Source organism: Panthera leo, chromosome A2 (assembly GCF_018350215.1).
Source record: "Panthera leo isolate Ple1 chromosome A2, P.leo_Ple1_pat1.1, whole genome shotgun sequence".
NCBI classification, from domain to species: Eukaryota; Metazoa; Chordata; class Mammalia; order Carnivora; family Felidae; genus Panthera; species Panthera leo.
The window spans coordinates 162,333,668-162,357,489 of record NC_056680.1 but is presented as its reverse complement, the minus strand read 5'-3'; the positions used below and the strand labels follow the sequence as shown (position 1 = coordinate 162,357,489).

General features: G+C 57.0%; 1 protein-coding gene across 4 annotated transcripts in view; it reads left to right on the top strand.

Annotated features, from left to right (window-relative positions):
* The window catches only part of PRKAG2 (protein kinase AMP-activated non-catalytic subunit gamma 2), a 258,209-nt gene that overhangs the window by 67,346 nt on the left and 167,041 nt on the right, over positions 1 to 23,822 (top strand). For all 4 annotated transcript variants that reach the window (XM_042927131.1, XM_042927129.1, XM_042927128.1 and 1 more), the window contains exons 2-3: positions 7,308 to 7,379; positions 14,220 to 14,499. In XM_042927131.1, coding sequence (XP_042783065.1) covers positions 7,308 to 7,379; positions 14,220 to 14,499 — 352 coding nt within the window. The remainder of the gene's footprint in view (positions 1 to 7,307; positions 7,380 to 14,219; positions 14,500 to 23,822) is intronic.

Here is a 23,822-nt window from a genome sequence, read left to right as displayed (position 1 = left end):
GTGCTTGCCAAGGCCCTCACCGCAAGGGGTGAACTTCAAGCCACAGCAGATGAGACACAGACGAGGCTAAATCACGTGAGCAGCAGCCCTTGGCGTGACGGGGACGAGGAGAGTCAGGGACACGGGCAGGGCAGGCGCGTTCCGTGTGGAACCTGAGTGACCGAGTACTGGTGATTCTGAGGGTGCCGCTCACAGCTTTCCTGGAATCGTGCCAAGCATCCATGAGGACGCGCCTGGCATTTGTGTCGATGACCCGGGTGCTTAAGATAGAGGGGCCTCAGAAACCAATGGAATAGGCAGAAGGTTAACACTTAGGAGGCAGAGGAAAGTCACGTCAAGATAGAAAGAAGTGCGGCTGGCTCATCGCCACCTCCTCTCTGAGGCATCAACGGGGACCATGGCTGTGCCCTCGCCCCTCCGCAGGTGCAGCCCATGTTCATGGACACCCTGCCCCCAAACCCAGAGTTTCTAAGGCGGGGGAGATGACTTAGAAGCCTGAGAATAGAAGAAAATTATTTTCGTGACGAACAGAAGGTGAGAGGGTACATTTTACTTCTTTACGGGGTTCCTGATCCCAGGATGACATTTAGTTCAGCGATAAAAACCCAGACCGTGGGAGCTGAAAGGCATCTTCTGGAATTATCCGGTTAATCCCCTCGTACTTGACAGATGAGAAGCTGAATGCAGACGTGTCTGAGACCCCCTCCCTCCCCCCCCCCCCCCGCCCAGTCCAGAGCTGGGGCTGGAACTCAGCCTTCTGGCCCCTTCCTTGCACACGGGTCGTGTTCTTGCGTGCGTAGCGATGTGGGACCCGGCTGTGCCCATCACCAGCCCTTCCCAAGCCTGGGGTGGCTCCAGATGTCTCTGGTGCCTCGGGTCTGCTCAGTGGGAGCAGAGAATGCAAACCATTCTAGATGTGTTCCTTCCTCAGTAGGAATCAGCCTGCTGCTAATTGCACAGGAATGTCCTATTGTGACCCTGATATTTAAAACCCCTGGCCGGCCCTCAGGTGCAGGCCACGGGCCCCTGACATTGGCAGCCTTTCTGTTTGTCCTGTCTTTGTGCCTTCGTCAGGACTGTTCCTGGGGTATCCCAGCTGCATCAACAAAGGAGTTTTGTAAGACCAAAAGGTCAGAACCGCACCCGATCGATACGCACTTACCCCGCACCTACGCTCGAGGCTAAAATATGAGTAAGACAGCCCCTGTCCTTCCGGGATTCGTAAGTCAGTTGGGCACGGTATAAAATCCATTATCTTCTGGGGTTCGGGATGCGTGGCAGGGGACTGGCCCCCAAACTATACGAAGCGTAGGCATGCCGGCGTGTGGAGCGATGACACTGGGTGATGGGACGCCGGTCTTTGCGACATCAGCGTGAATTGCGTTTGATGAAGAGTAGGCCTTCAAGAGAAAGCATCATAAGCTGCCTTGGGGCTGAAGCGCTGAACCGTACAAACCCCCACTCCTCTTTCTTGTCCCCCGAGGTTCCGCTGTGCCAAGGATACTCAGTTTGCGTCTTCCCAGCCTCTGATACCGAGTTGGGTTTTGTTCGCGGAGCTGAGCCATCGCAAGGAGGTGCTGGGATTGAGCGGAAAGAGCTCTGAGCGGGAGTGCGTGGCCCCGGGGCTGCAGGGCCTGATTGCTACCGTCCGCCTGTCTGGCTCGGGCAAGTGGCTTAACCTCTCTGACCCTCAGTATCGTCATCTGTGGACTGGGATGGTACCGCTTGCCTTCCCTACTTGTATGGGCTGCCCTAAGGACCAGAGAAAGGTTTAACAAGGACACACTAAGGGCAGATTAATAACAGCTCTGTTGCCGATACCTTTTTTGCGGTAGAATGTTGGCTTTTGCCTGAATTTCTGAAGAGGGTAGGGATGGGGCTGTGGGGGTTAAGTGAGCTATTTTGTTTTTAATGGTTATATATTTTTGAGAGAGAGAGAGAGAGAGTATGAGCAGGGGAGGGGCAGAGAGGGGCAGTGGGGGCGGGGGGGACAGAGGAACTATCAGCACAGAACCTGAGGCAGGGCTTGAATCCACGAACCATGAGATCATGACCTGAGCTGAAGTTGGACACTTAACTGACTGAGCCACCCACGCACCCCTAAATGAGCTACTTTTAAAAAAAAATTTTTTTTTTAACGTTTATTTATTTTTGAGACAGGGAGAGACAGAGTATGAACGGGGGGAGGGTCAGAGAGAGAGGGAGACACAGAATCCAAAGCAGGCTCCAGGGTCCGAGCTGTCGGCACAGAGCCCGACGCAGGGTTCGAACTCACGAACTGCGAGATGATGACCTGAGCCGAAGCCGGACGCTCAACCGACTGAGCCCCCCAGGCGCGCCTCCTAAATGAGCTACTTTTAAGGTCAGCTCACATCTCAGCGATTTTTCCAAACTTAGGTCTTTTCTCTTTTATCCTTATGCTTTCCTGACAGGCGACTTTATCAGCCCAAATCCTGAAAATTCACTTTCCCCAGAGACCCTGACAGTGGTCTCCAGAGCCTGCGGTCAAGGTCTAGGCTATAGCGTGTGCGGCTGATGACGATCCCAGAGTCTCTTGGCCGCAACCAGGTCTTAAACGTCTCCTAGCGCCTCGACATGGCCCAGCAAGGTGCCCACCTGGCACCGTGGGCGGCCTGACCGGCTGGCAGACCAGAAAAGGAGGTTCAGGGATGGCAAGGAGAAGAGAAATCAGTGAGGAAAGGGTGAGGCTCTGGTGGGAATTTAAAATTTCGAAAGCCCGTAAACGGGAAGTTCCAAGAGCCTGAACCTTCTGGAATGTCAGCCGAGCTCGGAGGCCAGGCCTCCCGTTATTCCACCAGCTGATAGCCTTGTGGCCGCAGTTGCAGTTCGAGATTTTCCCATGCCTGGTCTCCCAGGTGTGTGCTGTTTCTTGGGGAGCTCTGAGAGATGAGAGCCAAGATTAGCATCATGGAATGTGGGGCGGAGGAACCTTCCAGCAAAGCCCGCCACTCATGCCAAGGGACTTCCCTGTAGGGATGCTTGACTGAGCAGACACACCACAGCGGTCGGATGGCTTGGGACTTCCGTGAGCTCCCCCTGGTCAGAAATCGGGGCGGGGGACCCGCCGCGGCCGCTCCTGGCGGCCCCCCGTGGCCGCGGGCCACCTGCGGCAGGAGCCGGCCCAGCATTCTGGTCTCTCCCCTTCCCAGACCGTCTTAACGTGAGTCATTTAGCCACTGGGGCCTCAGTCGCTAGAGCGTGATGGTTCCACAAGGAACAAATGAGTGTTTGTGCGAAGGCTTCCGCGCGTGGAGACCGCCGTACTGCACAAATGTTGGAGGGTAATGATTATTTGAAACCGGAGAGGAATGTACTCATTAAAACAGGAGATAAGCATCCCACACCGTGTTCCTGCTCACTTCCCAGGGAATTGCAGCCGCGTGGGGCCTGCTCGTGGGCACAGACCGCGTGGCCCCCCCCGCCCCCCGCTGGCTGCCCAGGGGAGGGGGTGCTGATCCGAACGGTGCCGTGTGCCCGCTGTGCGCCCGGCAAATGCAGGGCGGAGAGTGGGACTAGCTTTCCCCTTGCCCCTGATGAACGCAAAGCCTAGTTAGAGAAACAGACTCGTAAACGATCCTAATATGGCACGCCAAGTCCCGTCATATTGGTTAGGAGTTTGTGTGAACCAGGATTGGGGGTGACGGGGGGGCGGGAAGACCAGTAAAGCCCAGAGCGGGTGAGGAGCTGGGGACAGTGCTGGCTAGCACTGGCCATTCACGCACGGCCCTGGGCCAGGCTCTGTGCTAGAGGCCGGCGCTGTCCTGGAGGGACTAAAGTGAAGCAGGGTCTGTTCTCCTGGGAGGGGGTGGACAGCGGCCAAAGAGCAGCCTCGAAGTGAGGTGTGTGAGGAGTTGAGACGGCGTTCCAGACCGCGTCCACAGACACGCGGCCGCGATTGGAAAAACCAGCCTGCCTGAGAACTTGCTGAAGGGAGACGGGGTTTTAAAAGCACATCAGAAACAAGGCTGCAGAGAAGCACATCAGAAACAAGGCTGCGGAAGTCCGCGGATCCACAGGGCCCGGTCTGGAGACCGCAGGGCCTGGACGAGGGTTCCTGACCGTGGCTCTCCCGGCAGTCACCTGTGGCCCTCCACCCGGGCTGCCGGCCCAATCACCGAGATGCCTGGACTGCACCGTCGATGGATCAACTCCCTTCCACGGCGGGACCGAAGCTTCCCAAGTGCAACCAGGCCCGAGACCACAGACCTCAACACCAGGGAGTCTGAGTCTGGAATCTGCACGCGTAAGAGCTCATCAGCACGCACTGGTCAACCAGGGGTGGGAGCCATTGCCGAGTCCCTGGGGTGCCAGGGGAGAGGCCGGCATAATGAGACCCACGTTTTCAGGGATCACTCTTCAAGCAGAGGTTTGGAGATGGCCTGAAGGGGGTGGGGCTGAAGGTCTCAGAGGACAATTAAGCAGCCCCAGAGAGAGCTGGGGGAGGAGGGTACAGACCTGGATCCCAGCAGCAAGAAGGGTGGCGGGGACAGAATGGGTTACGAGAAAGCCTGGGTACACAGGGGCGCCTGGGTGGCTCAGTTGGTTCGGCATCCGACTTCGGCTCAGGTCACGACCTCACTGTTCACGGGTTCGAGCCCCGCGTCGGGCTCTGTGCTGACAGCTCGGAGCCTGGAGCCCGTTTCGGAGTCTGCGTCTCCCTCCCTCTCTGCCCCTCCCCTGCTTGCGCTCTGTTTCTCTCTCAAAAATAAATGGATGTTAGAAAAAAAAGAAGAAGAACAGTGTGAGATGTTTCACAGTTCCTGATCTCAAAACTTACTACAGAGTCGTAGTCATTGAATCAACGTGGTACCAGCATGAAGACAGACATGCGGCCCCCGAGATAGAATACAAAGCCCAAAAGAAACCCTCACATGTGTGGCCAAGCTGAGATGTGTAGCAAAAGTGCCAACGCCATTCAGTGGGAAAAGACTGTCTTTCCTTTCATTTTTTAAATGTTTACTTATTTTTGAGTGAGGGAAAGAGCGCATGCAGGGCAGGGGCAGAGAGAGCGGGGGACAGAGGATCCGAAGCGGGCTCTGGGCTGACAGCAGCGAGCCCGACGCAGGGCCCGGACTCACGAACCAGGAGATCATGACGTGAGCCGATGTCAGACCCTCAACTGACTGAGCCACCCGGATGCCCCTCTTTCTTTCTTTCTTTTTTTTTTTTTTGTTTATGTATTAATTTTTGGAGAAACAGAGAGAAACCATGAGAGGGGGAGGGGTAGCGAGAGAGGGAGAGGGAGAATCCCAAGCAGGCTCTGTGCTGTCGCTGCAAAGCCCAACTCAGGGCTCGATCCCACAAACGGTGAGACCAGGACCCGAGCTGAAATCAACCGGCTGAGCCACCCAGGGGCCCCAAAGGCAGTCTTTTGGATGCATGGTGCTGGGAACATGAATATATCCCTGGAAAACAGGGAAGGTGGGCCCTCACCTTAGACCATAGAGAAAATCTGACTCAGAATGGACCTCAGACCTCAGTGTAACAGCTACACCTAGAAAAGGCTTAGGAGACAGCACAGGGGAAGAGACGCTTGACATTGGATTTGGCAGCAAAGTCTTCATCATGTCACCAAAGGCACATGCAACAAAGTAAAAACAGATAGATCGGACGACCTCAAAGTTACGAGCTTCTGGGCATCAAAGGACCCGATCGCCAGAGTGCAAAGGCAACCTACAGGATGGGAGAAAATATGCACAAAGCATCCATCCGACAGAAGGCTCGCGTCCAGAATGCATAAAGAACTCCCACCAATTCACCAGCAAACAACCTGGTTAATAAATGGCCAAAGGACTTCCTGAGCAGACATCTTTCCAAAGAAGAGGGAACACCCGTCTCCAAATACAGTCACGTTCTGAGGTTCTGGGAGTTAGAACTCCAACCCGCGGGTTTGGGGGAGGGGGGCGTGATTCAACACCTATGTTCACGGCAGCGTTTCTCCATAGCTACAAGGTACAAGCAACCCAAGGGTCCCCTGATGGTTGAACGGATAAGCAAAATGCGGCCCGTCCATACAATGGAGCGTTATTCACTTTTTAAATCTGTATTTATTTATTTTGAGAGCGAGAGGGAGTGTGCGTGCATGCGAACAGGGGGAGGGGCGGAGAGAGAGGAGAGAGAGTACCCCACCGTCAGTGCAGACCCCGATGCGGGGATCGATCCCACGACCTCGAGATCACGATCTGAGCTGAAATCAGGAGTCGGACGCTCGATGGCCCGAGCCACCCAGGCGCGCCTGTTATTCACCTTTAAAAGGAAAGAAACTCTGACACCGGCTACAACATCTGAAATAATCTAGTCACAGAAGCAGGGCAAATACTGCATGATTCCACCTACGCGAGGTACTGGGGTAGTCAGATTTATAGAGACACGGTGTAGGATGCTGGGTGCCAGCCGCTGGGGGAAGGGATGGGGAGTTGTCTCACGAGGACAGAGTTTCCCTTTTGCAAGATGAGAAGGGTCGGGGGGACGGATGGTGGTGATGACTGCGCGGTGTGAATGCACCTAACGCTCCCAAGCTGTACACGCAAAGTGGTTAAGATCGTAAGTCCTGTGTTGTGTGTATGTTGCCACAACGAAAAAGGGAAAACAGAAAGGTTAAGGACGCAGGCAAGTTCTCCTGCTGGACTTCCCATGTGGGGCTTCTTCCCGGGGTGTGAGGGCATCCGTCAGGTGAGACCAGGGGAAGGAGGAGCAGAGCTGAGAGTGGAGTGATGCCGCGTGTGGGTCCCCGCCGCCCCTCTGTGCCACCGTGCCACCCAGCTTCACTGAGCACTGAGCCCCAGCCGCCAGCCCGGCTCTCCCCGCCGCCGGCCCCCCATCATCTCTCCAGGAAGACGCGCGTCCTGGACCCCTTCCGCGAGCCCCACATTCTGTGTCCTGACACGAGGTCCTGTCCCATCAGCCTTTCCCCAGGGCGCCGAGAGTCCTGCCCTTCACGGCCGTCTTCATCCTGGGGCACTTTCCCTCCTGCCTCTAGTCCCAGCCTCTTCTCCTCACCCCTTCCCCGGGGCGGTGGGGGGCAGTGGCCTGTTCTGGAAGGGAATGTGAGCGTGTTCTCCTGCTGGACGTGCTGCCGGATCTCCCTCCCGATCTTAGAGGGAGCTGGCATGCGGTGCCCCGTCCTCTGTCTCCGCTTACATCCACACCCCTCCCTCGTGGTCCGTGTTTACGGAGGACTTAGGAGGGGGTGGCGATGCACACACAGAGTCAGTGAGGCCCCTGGGTGAGGCCGGGTGGGCACCCGAGGGCCACTCCGCTGACCACATGCTCTCTTTCCATCCTAGGACCTGAGTTCCTTTGCCATGCCTCTCCTGGACGGAGACCTGGAGAGCTCAGAAAAGCATGCTTCTCGTAAGGTAAGCCACCTTTCTCACAACATCTCGCGGCTCACCTGGGGTGCCACTGAGGCGGGACTCCCTCGGTGAGAGCCTAAGACAAACGTCCGCCTGCTCATCCATCGGTGCTCCCTCTTGCACATCCACCTGTGCTCCCACCTGCACATCCATCTGTGCTCCTACCTGCACATCCACCTGTGCTCCCACCTGCACATCCACTGTGCTCCCACCCGTTCATCCGCTTGTATTCCCACCTGCACATCCACCCGTGCTCCCACCTGCACATCCACTGTGCTCCCACCTGTTCATCTGCTTGTATTCCCACCTGCTCATCCATCAGTGCTCCCACCTGCACATCCACTGTGCTCCCACCCGCTCATCCGCTTGTATTCCCACCTGCTCATCCATCGGTGCTCCCTCTTGCACATCCACCTGTGCTTCCACCTGCACATCCATCTGTGCTCCTACCTGCACATCCACCCGTGCTCCCACCTGCACATCCACTGTGCTCCCACCCGCTCATCCGCTTGTATTCCCACCTGCACATCCATCTGTGCTCCTACCTGCACATCCACCCGTGCTCCCACCTGCACATCCACTGTGCTCCCACCTGTTCATCTGCTTGTATTCCCACCTGCTCATCCATAGGTGCTCCCACCTGCACATCCACTGTGCTCCCACCCGTTCATCCGCTTGTATTCCCACCTGCTCATCCATCGGTGCTCCCACCTGCACATCTACCTGTGCTCCCACCTGCACATCCACTGTGCTCCCACCTGTTCATCTGCTTGTATTCCCACCTGCTCATCCATCGGTGCTCCCACCTGCACATCCACTGTGCTCCCACCCGTTCATCCGCTTGTATTCCCACCTGCTCATCCATCGGTGCTCCCACCTGCACATCCACTGTGCTCCCACCCGCTCATCTGCTTGTATTCCCACCTGCTCATCCATCGGTGCTCCCACTTGCACATCCACTGTGCTCCCACCCGCTCATCCGCTTGTATTCCCACCTGCTCATCCATCGGTGCTCCCACCTGCACATCCACTGTGCTCCCACCCGTTCATCTGCTTGTATTCCCACCTGCTCATCCATCAGTGCTCCCACCTGCACATCCACTGTGCTCCCACCCGCTCATCCGCTTGTATTCCCACCTGCTCATCCATCGGTGCTCCCTCTTGCACATCCACCTGTGCTCCCACCTGCACATCCATCTGTGCTCCTACCTGCACATCCACCCGTGCTCCCACCTGCACATCTGCTGTGCTCCCACCTGCTCATCCATTTGTATTCCCACCTGTTCATCCATCGGTGCTCCCACCTGCACATCCACCTGTGCTCCCACATGCCCATCCACCTGTGCTCCTACATGCAGTCCCCGCTGCTTACCCGCTGGTGCACCTGGCCGCTGCTGGGATGACCCACCTCACCTGGCCATGCCCCTCACACTTGCGGCTCTCTAATTTGAGGGCCTCCTGGGCTTTTTTCCCTTCTCTCCTCCCTCTGGGTTCAGCCATGCCCTCCCCCTTGTCTCCCCAAAGGAGTCCGAGATAATGTGGAAGATCAACAATAAGCAAAGAGAAGAGGCTCAAAGTATCAGTAAATGGGAGATTCGGAGACCATCCGTGGCTTTCAGCTCGTCCCGTCACGGACAGACCCCCCCCCCCCCCCCCCCGCCCTCCGCTCTGGGTGTCCGTCCTTCCCTTTGGTCTCCTGGCCACTTCTCCTTGCCTCTGTCTAGCTCACTGCCAACCCTGCCCTGCTGGTCAGCCGGTGTCTCGGCAAGGCTGACGGCCGTGTGGGGTCAGGCCGCCGACAAGAAGTGTATATCCCATGAGCGTCAGTGGGCGCGCGGCACGAAAGGGGAGGTCGAGGCGGCCGGCCGTCGGGAGCGAGGGTGGGGCAGAGAGCTGGGCAGCAAGTTCTTCCCGGGCCCTGTTACCCACGGCCCCGGGGGCGGGGAAGGGACCTCAGGAGGGGCCCAGCCACACGGGTGCCGTGGGCAGTGTCTTGGCACAGACGTACCGGGCCGCACGACTCCGGCTCTGGGTACAGCCCGGGGTTGGGGCCGGAGCTCCAGGGCGGAGGGCTAGCCTGTTCTCTAAGCATTTTGAATTGCGCACAGTTAAGGCAGCATAGCCTGGTTTAGGCCTGCGGGGTTCCGCTGGCCTCAGCTCCCTGTCCCGACCGAAGCAATGACCTGATTAGCGGTCACCGTGGCCCAGCCCACAGAACCCCTCAGAGGATGCCCTCAGGAAGGAGCCACGGAGTTCCTAGCCTGGAAGGGCACGGTCTGCGGCTGCAGGGCGGGTCTTCCTCCTCGCGGGGGTTGGATGCCAGGAAGCCCGTCCTCGAGGTGAAAAATCTGAGGCGGAACCTTGCATGCGGTGAAGATACACGGCGAGGACTGAGGCCTCACCCAGCCCGGCCGGCCCCCACTTTGGTGGCTCCCAGAGGGTTCCAGAGCAAAGTCATTGTCACAAATGCACGACATGGGAGCGGAAAGGGACCATGAGGGTTTATTGCACCCCCAGCGTGTCCTTGGAATGCTGGGGGACATTGGCAATGGTGACGTCTGGGACATGGGCCTCAACAGCCCATGGTCTGGCTGGGAGAGGAGGCCCGGACTCCCGAGAAGGTAGTGAATTGTTCCAGATGGTCTGACAAGGGCATGGGACACGGAGGGACCGGAGTGCTGGTTAGCTGGGAAGGCGCTTCTCCCCTACATCTGTGGCCCGATGTAGCCTGGAGACGGGCCTCGGATAGAAGGTGCGGCAGAAGAACGTGGACAGGGCGGGGCGCTTGGGATTCCCGCTGATCCTGATTCCCGAAGGCCATCCCTCGGTCTCCCCCCTGCCACCCTCACTCCGTCCCCGGAGGGCAGGCCTTCCCTCCCCCTGGCCTTGAACCCTGGCAATCCTCCTTTCAATTAGACTCCAGTAGCCTCGAATTATTTGGACATAAGGTCGGCCTTTCTGAGAAGCAGAGTTAGGCCACTGCTGAGAAGAGTTTCCAAACTGCCTTAGGAGGGCTGCCCTCCTCCCCTGCCTGATTCTGCCCCTTCGTGTTATCAATCCAGTTCCAAGCGTAGACACCCCTGTGAAGGGGAACGTGGCTTCGATTCTGCTGACATCTAGCCCTTTCCGTGGACGTGAGGGTGGCCACAGAGGGCCACCGAGGGGCCGCCAGGCTCCTCGGGCGGAGAAGTGTGGACACAGTCGGACACCCACAGCCTCCCCTGCGTCCCAGGAGCCCTTGTGCAGCTGGATGGATGGGCTACACTTGAGCTCCCCTTGACAGGTGTTCCTGAATATTCCAGCGGCCAACCTGGCAATCTGTCACATCAGTCATCCAGGATCTCCGGGCCTCCTCACTGGACCCCTGTCCGCGGTGCCCCCGCCCCCAGAGATGGCAGCGCTTTGTCACATACCGTGTCTCTGTGGGAAGCTTCTGGTCACCTTGACTCTGCACGGCTCTGGCGTGCAGTTCCCAGGCCAGCATCTGGGGCCAGGCCAGTGCCGGGATCTCGGGGATCGTTCAGCACCGTTGCAGCCGCTCTGGGTCAGCCGGCATGGCGCCGGGGGTGGGACGGGGCGTCTGCGGAAGGCCTGCAGCAAAGATCTGAGCACCAGGCGGCCTGGCCTTCGCCCCAGTGCCCTCCTGGCCGACGGCTGGAGAGTCCGCTCCCCGTTAGCTCCTGAACCGCCGGCACACATCTTGGGAGTCTCCGGGCCCTTTTGTTCGTCCAGAGGCGGCGCGTCGTCCGATTACATTTATCGAAGTATTGCTTCTCTGCAGCCTTGCCAGCAGGCATGAGCCACAGCCCCGTCCCCGGCAGCTTCCGTTGGCCCCCGAATCAGCATCGCCCCCGCCCAGCCTGCAGGGAACAGACGGCTGGCATGCCCGGCCATCTCATCTCCCCTCTGCCAGGCAGCGTGGGCCCCCGCGGAAGAAGGGGGAGCCGGGCTGTGTCCACCATTGTTTGGCCTTTTTGGGGAGAGGTCTACTTCCCGTGGGTTCCCTCCTCCGTGTCTGACTCCGTCGGCCTGGAATTCTCAGTGCAGAATGGCATTCCAGTCAGGAGAACCCTAGGGTGCCCCTTGTTTACCAAATAAGGGCCAAGCCAGCGCTCAAGGCCCTCTGCTCCGGGCTCGTGGCGGCCACGTCTTGCCCGCCATTCTCCCTTCCCCCACAGAGCCCAACACGGGCATGTGCCCAGCAGCTCTGCCTTCTCCCTGCAGAGCCCCCCGGGGCCTTGCGGAGCACGGCAAACTCGGGGGTCGCCTGTGGGGTTAGCCTCGCAGCTGGTTCCTAAATGCGACCGACTCTGCCTCCGCCCCTCAAACCTGACCTTGACTCCGTTTCGTGTCTTCCGGGCTGCTCCCACTCCCTCCAGCAGCTATTTCTGCCCCTCTCGGGAGGGAGAGGGTGGAAGCTTTGCGACCTTCACCGTGCCTCCGGCTGGCCCCTTCCCCTGGCTTCGGGCTCAGGGGTGCTCAGTGAGCGATGGTGGAGGCCACCAAATGGTCTGCCCTGAGCAAATCTGTGCCATCCCCTTGCCGGAAAGCCTCGGGGAAGAGTCAGGTTCTTACTCCGCAGGTGGTGTCGCGCCGTAAGTCAGCCCTGCCCCCCTGACGCCCCACAAACATCAGGCAACCGTTAGTTACAAATTCATGACCAGGAGCACGGATCAAATATGCATGGCGTGCTCACTGTGTGCCAGGTGCTTCCCCGCCGTCGATCCAGTCAACTTCGCACCCCGTGGGTCGGCCTAGTGTCCCCCCTTGGATGGATGAGGGCCCTGGACCTTAGGTCGCTTGTCCACACCGCTGGAAACGGAGCCGTGATTCAGACTCCAGTCTCCGTGTCCAGACTCCTTGCCTGCATCGCCCCGCTGTTGGGTCACCTTCCACTCCTTGTGTGACGTTCCCCACCCCCCCACCCCCACCCCCACCCCCACCCCCGGCCATAGGCGCGTCTGGTCTACTGCGTGGAGAACGTCTCCTTCTTAGTCATTCTTAGGGTTCAGAACAACGTGAGGAAGCCTGAGTCCCATAGGTGGGGGGGATAGTGGCAAAATCGAGAACTCAGAGCACAGGGAGCGGAGGTCTAAAGGCTTTCAATATCAAGGGCTAAAGAGAGAAAAAAATTCACCTCTCTATAAGGAGACGCGCTTGTGGTCTGTGACTGTTGTAGTCCCGGCCTCTGGCCCAGAAGCTCACTCACTGAAGGGACGGACGTGGAGCCCACCTGGGCACCCCCATATGGCCCCACGGGCCCTCTAGTATAAAGTGGGGAGTTGTAGGGAGAAGTGACTTGTGGTTGAGGGTCACTGAGGCCCCCCTCAGCCCCACCCCCACTCCCGGGAGGGCATAACCTCCAGCGAGGAGTCGTAAGCCCAGTTCGGGGCGCCCTCTGGTGGGGGAAGAGCTCACAGGGGCCCTGGGTCGCTCAGCCACCCCCGGGGACAGAGGCCAGAGCCCCACAGATGCTACCTCTGGTCGTGTGCGTGCCCTCGTGCCCTCACCTATCTTTGCGAGCCTGTGGCCACCAGCTGGGTGGCATCGCGGGGTCTCAGCACGCTGGGCGGTTCCCTGCCCGGCCTCCTCCTCGCCCCGCGAGCCCCGTGGACCCGTCGCTGTTCTTTCCTACCGTGGGACCGGGTAGGCCCTGAGGTCCTTCTGGCCCCCGTGTTGCAAGTTTGCCAAACCGACAGGAGCAAACGAACGCGCAGAGGGTAGCTCCTGCGACTCGGGGGCGGGCGGGCGTGACGCCTCGGCTTACAGATGAGGAAACTGAGGCACGACGAGACTAAGTTGTGCACAGGGAGGCCCAGTGAGGGGTGAGTCGGGGTCAGACCCTCGCGCTCAGGCTGCAGGTGTAGCTCCGGCTTCCGATGTCCGTCCAAGTGCGTGAGTCACGTGCCCCAGCTTGACGCCGTGGACGGAGTCGTCGTATCTCAGACCGTAACTACAAGGTCTAGTCACCAGCCAACTGGGCCTTGTTAACTTCCTTCCTGAGCCCTGTCACCAGCCCCAGTCATCCTAATGCCACAGCAGCTTGGGGGGGGGGTGGTGGAATTCATGTTCCTCAGCGCTGGGACTGCCTCTCGGTGGAGCCCCAGGCCGGCCGTGGTTCAGGCCTTAGAGGTATACGTTTCCTCCTCTGAATTTTTAAAAATTCTATGAATTAAGTTACTTCTTTATTAAATTATTTATTAACTTATTTATTTTAGGGAGGGCGAGAGCAGGGAAGGGGCAGAGGGAGAGGGACAGAGAATCTTAAGCAGCCTTTCTGCTGCCAGCACCGAGCCTGACGCGGGGCTCGATCCCGTGACCCTGGGATCGCGACCTGAGCCGGAATCAGGTCGACCGACCGAGCCACCCAGGCGCCCCTGTGTTTCCTCCTTCGAAGAGGGCCAAGAGACCATCGTGCCAGGGTAGTCAGACCTCGAGAAGGACAGACGTGAGGCGTGAAGAAGTAGACGCCAGGAGACAGACCCACAAATAGGATAAAGGGGAAGATGCATCGTCTCGAACCACCTCGCTGCCTCTTCCGTGCTCGTCCGCTCCAGGAAGCCCCTTCTAGAGGGCTGGGTGGAGGTCACCGGAGCCCTGGGTGGTGCTGACGGGCCTGCGGACGGGCCACCCTGGGTCAGGTCCTTTCCTCCGGCCCGTGGGGTCGCTCCCGGTGTGTGTAGAAGAGCTCGGGGCCGTCCCTGGGGCGGGGTGCCACGAAGGTGCAGCCCGGTGGCGGTGAATATGGGGAGGGACCGGTCCAGCCGCGACGGGTCCGGCGCGGGGCTGAGGTCTGAGTGCCCGTGCTCGGAGTGACCGCTCTGTTTGTCTGTCTCTCCCCAGGTGGACAGCCCCTGCAGCTCGGGCAGCCCCTCCAAAGGGTTCTTCTCTCGAGGCCCCCAGCACCGGCCCTCCAGCCCCGTGTCTGCTCCCGTGAGGCCCAAGGCCAGCCCCGGCTCTCCCAAAACCGTGTTCCCATTTTCCTACCAGGAGTCCCCTCCGCGCTCCCCACGCCGCATGAGCTTCAGTGGGATCTTTCGCTCCTCCTCCAAAGAATCTTCCCCCAACTCCAACCCGTCTACCTCGCCCGGGGGCATCAGGTTCTTCTCCCGCTCCAGAAAAAGTAAGACATTGATGCTATTGTTTCAGGTGGGTGCCGGGCCGCTGGGGACCTTCCTACGGCCCGCGGGGCCACGGTGCCATTTGCGGGGCGCCCAGGCTGGCTGGGTGGCTGTCGGTGACTTGGTGCTGAGAACCTATGTCTGTGGCCGTCCCCCAAGAACAGCCGTCGCCCCGGAACGCTGCCGCTTTCCACCTGTCACTCTCTCCCTGTACTAAGGTGTCGGTTCGAGGCTAACCAGAAACATCCCGGTACTCACGGTGTGACTTCTAAGGACAGCCGCAGACACTCCGGCCGGCAGCCTTCCCTGAAATCAGCAGTGCTGTGGTCTGCCAGAGGTGGCCCTCGCGGCCCGTGGCTGGTTTCGTGGGGTTTGAGCGTCCCTGTTTCTGACAGATCCTCACTTTCTCTTCTGGGCTCTGGGCAGCTGGGGTTGATCTAGAGAAACAAGGGAAGGAAACGTATGCTTAAGAGAGAGTTGAGGCTCTTGAGTGTTTGTGAGCGGAGGAGAAAATACTCTCCACGGAGCACTGATGATCATAAGCGGAAATGCACGAGGCAACCTGTAAAGGAGACGGAGTTTTTCTCCTCCCCCCGTGTCTCAGCGCATCGCCCCGCGCCTTCTGAGTTTTTCTGATGACAGAAAGCTCCTGTTGGGGAGGGCAGTGACTTGAGGTCGTCTCTTCCCAGCCTGCATTTGCACTCAGGACCTGCAGGCTAAAGCGATACTCAATCTGCAAGGCTGGGGCACGCGGTACAAATTCAGACTCTGTGATTTGCAAGGAGAGGGTGGGGAACGCTTTTCTTTTCTTTTCTTTTCTTTTCTTTTCTTTTCTTTTCTTTTCTTTTCTTTTCTTTTCTTTTCCTTTTTTTTTTTGTGGTGTGGGATATTGTTGCCAGTACCCCCGAAGTCATCCCCTTTGATGAGCAGACCTAAGCATAAATTCACAGATGTCATATGACACAGTGGCCCTCCAGGGGACATCAGGGGGGCAACATGTAGTTGGGAACTGTATATACAAAGCCCACGAGGGAGGCCTGTGTCCCAGCACCGATGTCCTCGCGTGCTAGGAAGCATCCCCAGCTTCCTTGACAGAGATGCTGAAATTCTCAGATGTCCTCTAAGAGGAGGGGATATCAGACAGATCTTCATCCGCGTGTCCTGTTTCTTCAACGGTGGCATCAAGCCTCCATTGGTTATGACAGAACGAGGCTGCATCGGGCTCCTGGGGCTGCGTAACAAAGTACCCCAACCTGGATGGTTGGGACAACAGAAATGTCTACTTTCACGTTTCTGGAGGCCGGAAGTCCAAAATCAAGATGTCGGTAGGGTGGTGCTCCCTCTGAAGGGTCTAGAGAAGAATCTTCCGCGACTTCCTCTTGGCTTCGGGTGCTGCCAGAAATCCTTGGTGTCCCTTGGCTTGTAGAAGCATCTCTCCGATCTCTGTCTCTGCGTCCATCGTCGCCTGTGTCTACGTCCGTGAGGCTCTTCTCTTCTTATAAGAGCTAAATCATATTGGGTTAGCAGCCCGTCTGTCCGACTCTATCGTGAGGGCATCTGCAGTGACCCTGTTTTCAGAAAGGTCACCCTCTGAGGTTCCTGGGAAGGCATGAGTCTGGGGTACACTGTCCAAGACAGGACACAGGTTGTATGGGAAAAGCCGAGATGTACGGTTCACATCACGGGCTGGGGGCGTAGACGATTTTGTGGGTGTGGAGTGGCCAGCCTGTTATGACCAGGGTCCTTTCTGAAGGTAGAAAGGAGAAGCCACGATACGGGGTCTGGGAGGGTGGGATGTTGGCTAGTGGACAAGGGCCAGACTCTCAGCTCCCTGGGAAGCAGGAGCCCTTGCTGCCTTTTTCTGGTCGGCATTGTAAAGGGTTCTTCGGTGTTCTCGGCCGGAAGACACTGTTTCAAAGGTCCGTCTCATGAGATGCTATGGAGTAGGCATTGCTTGTCAAGGCTCCTTTCTACCATCTGGCGAGGCAGCTGCAGAAGGGGCTCAGGAGGGCTTTGGAATGGCTTCAGCTGCTCCTAAAGACAAGCATTGATTTCGTGGGGGTGGGCGCTTGGCTTCTCCACAGAAGCTCTCTGGGAAGGGATGTTCAGCCCAGAGAAGACCGGGTCCCAGGACACCCGCCCATGCTACCGCCCTTGAACCACCGACCAAGGATGTTTTCCGAGTCTACCCTCTCAAGGTGATGCCTCCTCGAGTTCTGTCTGCCGCCTGCCTCTCTGTCGTGTGACTTAGGGCCCACAGGGTGGCACAGGACCTAAAAGTTCAGCAGCCTCCCCGGTGGCACGGATACACACGCAAGCTGGATAAACACCGTGATCGGTTGTTAGGGGGAAAGGAAGCAGGAAGACAGAAACGACGATCACGCTCATCTTCAAGGGGGAACTAAAAAAGGAAAAGGAGATAATTCGGTCTTCAGACACTCCGAGAACGAGGAAGGGAATCTAGGTGGGAGCTTCAGTCCAGATGGTACATCTGGCCCTGGCACCAATGGGTACCCAGGCTGGCGGGCGTTCTTGGCCCAGGGGAGAGAACCAAAGCTCTGTTCTAGAAGGATCTTATCTCATGGAGGAGCTGCCTCCGTGGCGTGGCTGCAGTCTTCCACTGATATTCACCTCTGGCCTAAGGTCCAGTGGCACGTTGATTCGAGACATGTCTTGGGGCTTCTGGGTCTTTCTCGTACTGCCTGCAGCCCCACTATGTAGCAGCAAACCTGCTTCTCTTGAGGGTCAGGGTCTTACCCCACCCGAAACCATAATCTGCTTTTTTGCCTCTTCCTCTCATACGCTGGTGGGCAGACTACAGCCTGGGGACGAACTCTGGCCTGCCACCAGTTGCTGTAAATAAAGCTTTACTGAAACAGTCACACCCCTTTATTTCTTTGGAGTGTGGCCGCTTTCACGATGCAGTGGCAGGATCGAGCAGTTGCAGTGGAGACATTACGGTCCAGAATGGACCCTGTCGAGCACCTCAAGAAATCCGAAGTGGCCTTGTGGCAGTGGAAGCTTCCAGAACAGCGAAGCCTTTATCTTCGAAAGATTTGTTTTAGAGCTTGATCTTGCCTTTGGAGATGAGGAAAGGAAAGGAAAGCCCATGGCAGTATGTTCCTGAATTCAAATAATAGTTTAAAGGTTTTTAAAATTTTTTAATACTGATTTTTGAGAGAGGGAGACAGAGCATGAGGGAGGGAGGGGCAGAGAGAGAGGGAGACACAGAATCCAAAGCAGGCTCCAGGCTCTGAGCTGCCAGCAGAGAGCCTGATGCGGGGCTCCAAACCATGGACCGCGAGATCGTGACCTGAGCCAAAGTCGGACACTAAACCACCTGAGCCACCCAGGCACCCCAAAGTTTTTTAGATAATAATAAAACAATCTTGCACAGTCAGCAAGGCAGGACCTCAAGAGCGGCTTAATGTCACGTCACTAAACTTTGCTTTCTAATCGTTATTAATTATTATAATGTAAATATTCTGCCTGATAAACATAAATAATTACAAATGCCTATTACGTGCATTCTAAGCGTGTCCTATGTAACAATTGTTTTAATCTTCATAAAAAACCCTATAAAGTCGTATTTTTACCATTTTTATCAAAATAAAAACTGAGCCACAGAGAGGGCAAGTCATTGAGCAAAGGCCACACAGCTGGTAAGCGGTGGAACCAAGATTTGAACTCAGGTGGCCTAACTCCCGAATCTACTTTTAACCCAGATATGAAGACTCTTCTTTAAAGGAGGGGATTTTAGGAATATATAAGCCAATAATAGGACAATAGCCGGCCATTGAAGAGAAAGGAAAATAGAGGTATTTCCTTGGTTATTCCTTGCACCAAACTCACTTCCATGTGGAACGAAACTTTACATGTTACTTAAACGCCCTGAAAAGTGGATGAAAATCTTGGGGTGCCAGGCCTTTGTAAAGGGTGCAAAAAATATGTGTGTAAACGCGATGGGAGCGTTCACAGCCTTTCTCACCGTCCCCGGAAGTTTGCAGGCTTGATGCTGAGAGCGTCGGTACATTGGTCTGGGTAGAGAAGAGTTAGATGATCCGCGTGGGAAAAGCACGAGCTATCCGAGGGAGCAATGCTTAGGTACGTGATGGGGTCCAGGGAGTGAACGGAAGACTCCAGAAGGTGGATTTGAGCTGGGCGGGACGTGGGAGTGTGGGCAGTGAGACCAGAGCCCGAAGCTCAGTTACTGTTCTGGGGAGGACAGAGGGGCAGGGACACCTCTAGAGGGGTGCTCCTGCGTTCAGGGGAGACCACCGCACCCCCAGCTCCCACCCTGCCCCTTAACACCTCCTTTTTTTTTTTTTTTTAAATGTTTATTTGTTTTTGAGACAGAGAGAGATACAGAGTGTGAGTTGGGGAGGGGCAGAGAGAGAGGGAGACACAGAATCCGACGCGGGCTCCAGGCCCCGAGCTGTCAGCACAGGGCCCGACGCGGGGCTCGAACTCACGGACCGCGAGATCGTGACCTGAGCCGAAGTCGGACGCTCGACCAACTGAGCCCCCAGGAGCCCCTCAACACCTCCTCTTTGGAAGGGCCCTCCTCGGGCGCCTGCACAGAATAGAAGCATTCTTCACATCACACTGCTTTTTCTCCACTGTAGGTAGTGGGTCTTTATCGCTTCTCTCGGCTGCCCTTCCCTCCAGAACGTACGCGCTGTGAGACGAGGGCCTCTGTTTCGTCCCGGGCTCTTTTCTCAGTGTCTAGAACGGCGCTGGGCACTTAGAGGGCATCCAGCAAACCCCTTGCCTTTGTTCATCGGTGAGTCCGCCCGCTGGCCTGGGCTCTCAGGCCTGCCGCTTCCGAAGACGGGGCATTTGCCCGCATTCAGCGAGAGGTCTCGGCGGCTTGGAGAAGCGCGACTCTTCGCAGAGACGATAAAGGAAAGACAAATGAAAACCGACCACGGAAGGAAGACCGCTTCAAAAAAGCAAACACGCACGCACGCACACCGATGCTCCCTCGGAGCCCGGCCGGCGGAGAGGTTTCCCTCTGGCCTTCGCACAGAAGACCGCTTGCCGCGGAGGCCACATCCCTGGCTCCCTCAGGCCCTGCAGCCGCTCTGAGTTGTCAGGCACGTCCGTCCATCATCGGGCCTCGCCCTCTGCCTCCCGAGGTGGACGTCGGGTCTCAGGCCACCTTGCGGAGGGGAGAAGCCGCCAGCCTGGAGCTCTTTCCTCGGCCGCCGGCCCCAGCCTGTGGCTTCTCGGTGACCTTCCAGCAGGCCCCTTTGAACACCTTTTTTTAGTCTCCATCTCAAGCTCCCGTAGGACCCGTGCTCGCAGGGACCAGCACGTATCCCTTCCTTGGTCTGTCCCTGGAGCGCATTCCTTCCTGCCTTCTAGCAGCGGAAGCCCCAGGTGGGAGAGCTTGTCCTGAGCTCAGTTGTCCGTGGTCTTTCTCCAGGATTTCTGTCTTCTCCTGGCAAAGGGCACGCTTTCTCCTGGAAGTAACTTCAGCATGGGAATCGAATCACGGGGGCGCCCTGAGGTCCATTTTCTAGGCTGCGGCCAGAGGGCGCCACCAGGCTGGCCACAGGTGCCCGGGACGGGGCGGCTGGCTCCCACCCGCACCCAGGTAGATGGCTTCGAGCTGGCCGAGGTCTGCAGATGTGAGACCTTCCTCATTCAGGTCCTGTGCCCCCCGGAGGTCTCGTGCCCATCCTCCCACCCTAGATTGAACTCACAATATCCAGATGTATCTTCTGTCTCCTTGTAAAGTGCCCCGGATCCTTTGTGGAGCAAGGCAGGCTATGAATTATGAGGACACAAACCTTCATTTCCTTGATGATGCTTTTGAAACCGGGCCAGATTTGGTCACACCGCGTCTATAGCATGCTCTGCTTGACAGAGAACTGTAGAACTCACTGGATTCTCTCACCCCGGTGGACACTTTGATGTCAGTCATCGTAACTTAGAAGGCCCAGACCTCGCGCCTCCCCCTGACATTTCTAGAAGAATTCCCCTCTCTTCTTCTTCGGATTCAAGATTTTATCGGCCAGGCTCCTTTCCAAACCTTCGGAGAGGAGAGAGGCGTGCGTTTTGTTCAAAGGGAGAGCTCTCTCTCGGGAGCGTTTGCATTTCCATCAGAAACAAAAACCTCATTTTGGCTTAATCCTGAAGAAAGATTTTCTGATTGTGAAAGTGAGTATCTGAAGCCCTTGGTGGCTTAGCCTCTCAGTGACCACCAGCCTTCAGATAAATCAGGTCCTGTTTACCTCCTACTGGGGAAGGGTCCTGGAACTTTGACAACCGAAGTCGGACGCTCAACCGACTGAGCCACCCAGGCACCCCCGTCGTTGGCTTTTGAGGATGGGTTTTCTAACTGTAAAGGGATCTCTTTGGGCAAATGATGTTTTGGCTCAAAAGTCAGGATAAAGATATGACAGTAGAAATGCCAACACACAGCCATGACACTGGTCTTGTTATTGATTGTAAATGAGCTTTAAAAGTTTGGGGTAGAGGGGCGCCTGGGTGGCTCAGTCGGTTGAACCTCCGACTTCGGGTCAGGTCATGATCTCACGGTTTGTCGGTTTGAGCCCCGCATCAGGGTCTGTGCTGATGGCTCAGAGCCTGGAGCCTCCTTCAGATTCTGTGTCTCCCTCTCTCTATGCTCCTCCCCTGCTCACACCCTGTCTCTCTCTCAAGAGTAAATAAAAAAAAAAAAATTTTAAAAATTAAGAAGTTTGGGGCAGGGAGCACCAAACCAGCCCTGAGGCATTTCTGTCCCTGAGACCATTTCTGACACCCGAGAGGAGGAGGCAGGTTTCTGGCCCGTGAGTTTTGTTATGGCCTCACTTCCCACCTCCAGACTCCACACTACCCTCCCAGGTTCCCACCAATTAGTGTTTTCCCCCAAATGTCCCCTTTTTGCAAGCATCTTCCTGCATGGATTTTGGTAAATGTTGTTGTTGCCATGAGTGATTCTAGAACATAGACTTCAGGCCTACGGCCAGCTGCTTCCTCACCCTCAACGGCTGAGCGTGTGTGAGAATTGATGATGGCATCTTGGGATCTTTCTAGAAGACTTGCGGGAGGGGGCTGAGTATTCTGCGTCATGCTCTGTTGTGCTATTCACGTGGTGTCCCAGAGAAAGGGCCTGAGATGGGGTCTGAAATTGCTGTTTCATCGTAGTTCCTGGAGGTACACGAATTCAGACACTGTTCGGTAGATTACAAAAATATACAAGTTCGCTTAACCCTTACAATAACTTTTGTGGATTTAACTGTGTCCCCGCCGAAGAGAGATGTTGGGGTCCTAACCCCCAGTCATCTCTGAACGTCACCTGATTGAAATAAAGCCATGGCAGGTGTAATTAAGATAAAGCCCTGCTAGAGTCAGGTGGGCACCAAATCCAACATGACTTGTGTTTTGTAAGAAGACGGGCACGCGGGGTGAAGCCACGTGACAAAGACAGAGACCGGTGGGGTGGTTCTAGAAGCTGAGGGATGCCAGGGGTTGCCGGCAGCACCGGAAGCTGGAAGAGGCAAGGAAGGATCTGGCGCCTTTTCGGGGGGAGCTGCTGATACCTCAGTTTCAGACTTTGAACCTGCAGACTGCGAGGCAATACATTTATTATTATTATTTTTTCACGTTTATTTATTTTTGAGAGAGAAAGAGAGGGAGACGCAGAAGCCGAAGCAGGCTCCAGGCTCTGAGCCGTCAGCACAGAGCCCGATGCGGGGCTCAAACCCACGAACCGTGAGATCATGACCTGAGCGGAAGTCGGGGCTTAACCGACTGAGCCCCCAGGCGCCCCTAGGCAATACGTTCCTGATGTGCTTTGTCACTGCGACTTTCCAAGAGGGCAGTTTGAGTAGCGGGGGAAGGAAGGAGAGCGTGTTACCAGGCCAAGGACTGAGACAGTGATGGCTTCTTTCAAGGAGTTTGGGTCAGAAGGGAAGGGGAGGGGAGGGAGGGGTGGCAGATACCTGGTGCCCAAAGGCGGCGTGAGCTCCTCTACTCCTCCCGGCCCCTCCCTGCACGTGAAGGGGTCTCCACCAAAGTCGGGGACAGGACATCACCTCCTGCCCGTGTGCGTCTACAAGGCTGGAGGCGAAGACAGCCGGGTGCTGAGGGTGTCGGAGGCTGGGGGCCCCGATCCGGTGGCTCAGTGGGGAGGGCAGCGGGGCCAGCCGCCTTCCTGGGCGGGACAGAGACGCGAGCAAGAGAAACCCTTCTCACGTGGAACCACTGAGAACCTGGGCTCATTTCTTGCTGGGGCCCCCCTGAGCCGATCCTGAGGCGTGAAGGTAGACTGGGAGTGAGTGGGTGGCTTGGCGTTAATGGAAGTTTTGGATTGGCCTATTTTAAGATAGGAGAGATGAGCGCATTTATAGGCTGAGAGGCAAGGAGCCAATGTCAATACGCCGGTGGGTTGTGACAGGCCAGGGACGTGAGCCCGTGTCCCTCGCTGGTGTCGGCTTCTGTTCTCCATTAGACTGCTGGGCTTATGCTTGGGGGACGCCTCCGTTTGTCCTCGTGGCCCCGACAAGGCTGTCTGTCTCCCCAGTACTGCCTTCACCCCCTCCGAGGCCATCTGGGTCCCTCCGGGTTGTTCGGGGACTTGCGCCGCCGCGGGTGGGGACCTCCTGTTCGCACCGCGAAGCACGTTTCTGCAGGTGGCTGCCACGGCGTTTATCAGTGAGCTCTGAGCTCAGGCTCAAGGTCAGGTCTGCAAGACGGCTGCTAATCCCTGACAAAAGTGACTTGTTCTGGGTCCCAAGGCTTGGTAGTGACGTCGGTGTGCGTGAGCTCGTCTGGTCTGAACGCGGCAGGTGCTGAGCACAGTGTGACCCGTCCCTGTCCTGAGGACTCCCGGGTTTTGCTCCTGAGAAGAACCAGGCCGCCCCTCTGACTTCACTGAATTAACCCTGCCTCTCAGTGGTGGCTCCTCCCTGGGGCCCTGAAGAGCCACGATACAGTCTCTTCTGCACCTCTTTGGTCCTTACACATACATATATATGTTAGAGCGTGTGCACACATCTGCGTAAATACTGTCAGATAGCTGAGCCCCCTTCCTCTATTAGGCACGTTCTGAGAAATGTTTTCCTGCCTGTTGCCGAGATCGTCTCGAGCTCTGGAGACTCAGAAGGCGGCCATGCTGCCCTCGGCTACTACGTGCAGCCCCTTTCTCTTGTCTTTTCTGCCCCCTGTCCGCTGGTCCCTCCTTCTCCAAAGTTCCAGTGCATGGCCTGTCCCTACCACGTGTTGGCGGACTCTGATAACCCGTCTGACAGCTGCCCCTCCCCTTTCTTCTGCACGGAGCCTGGTTTTATTCGGGGCCCAGCCCCAGAGCAGGACC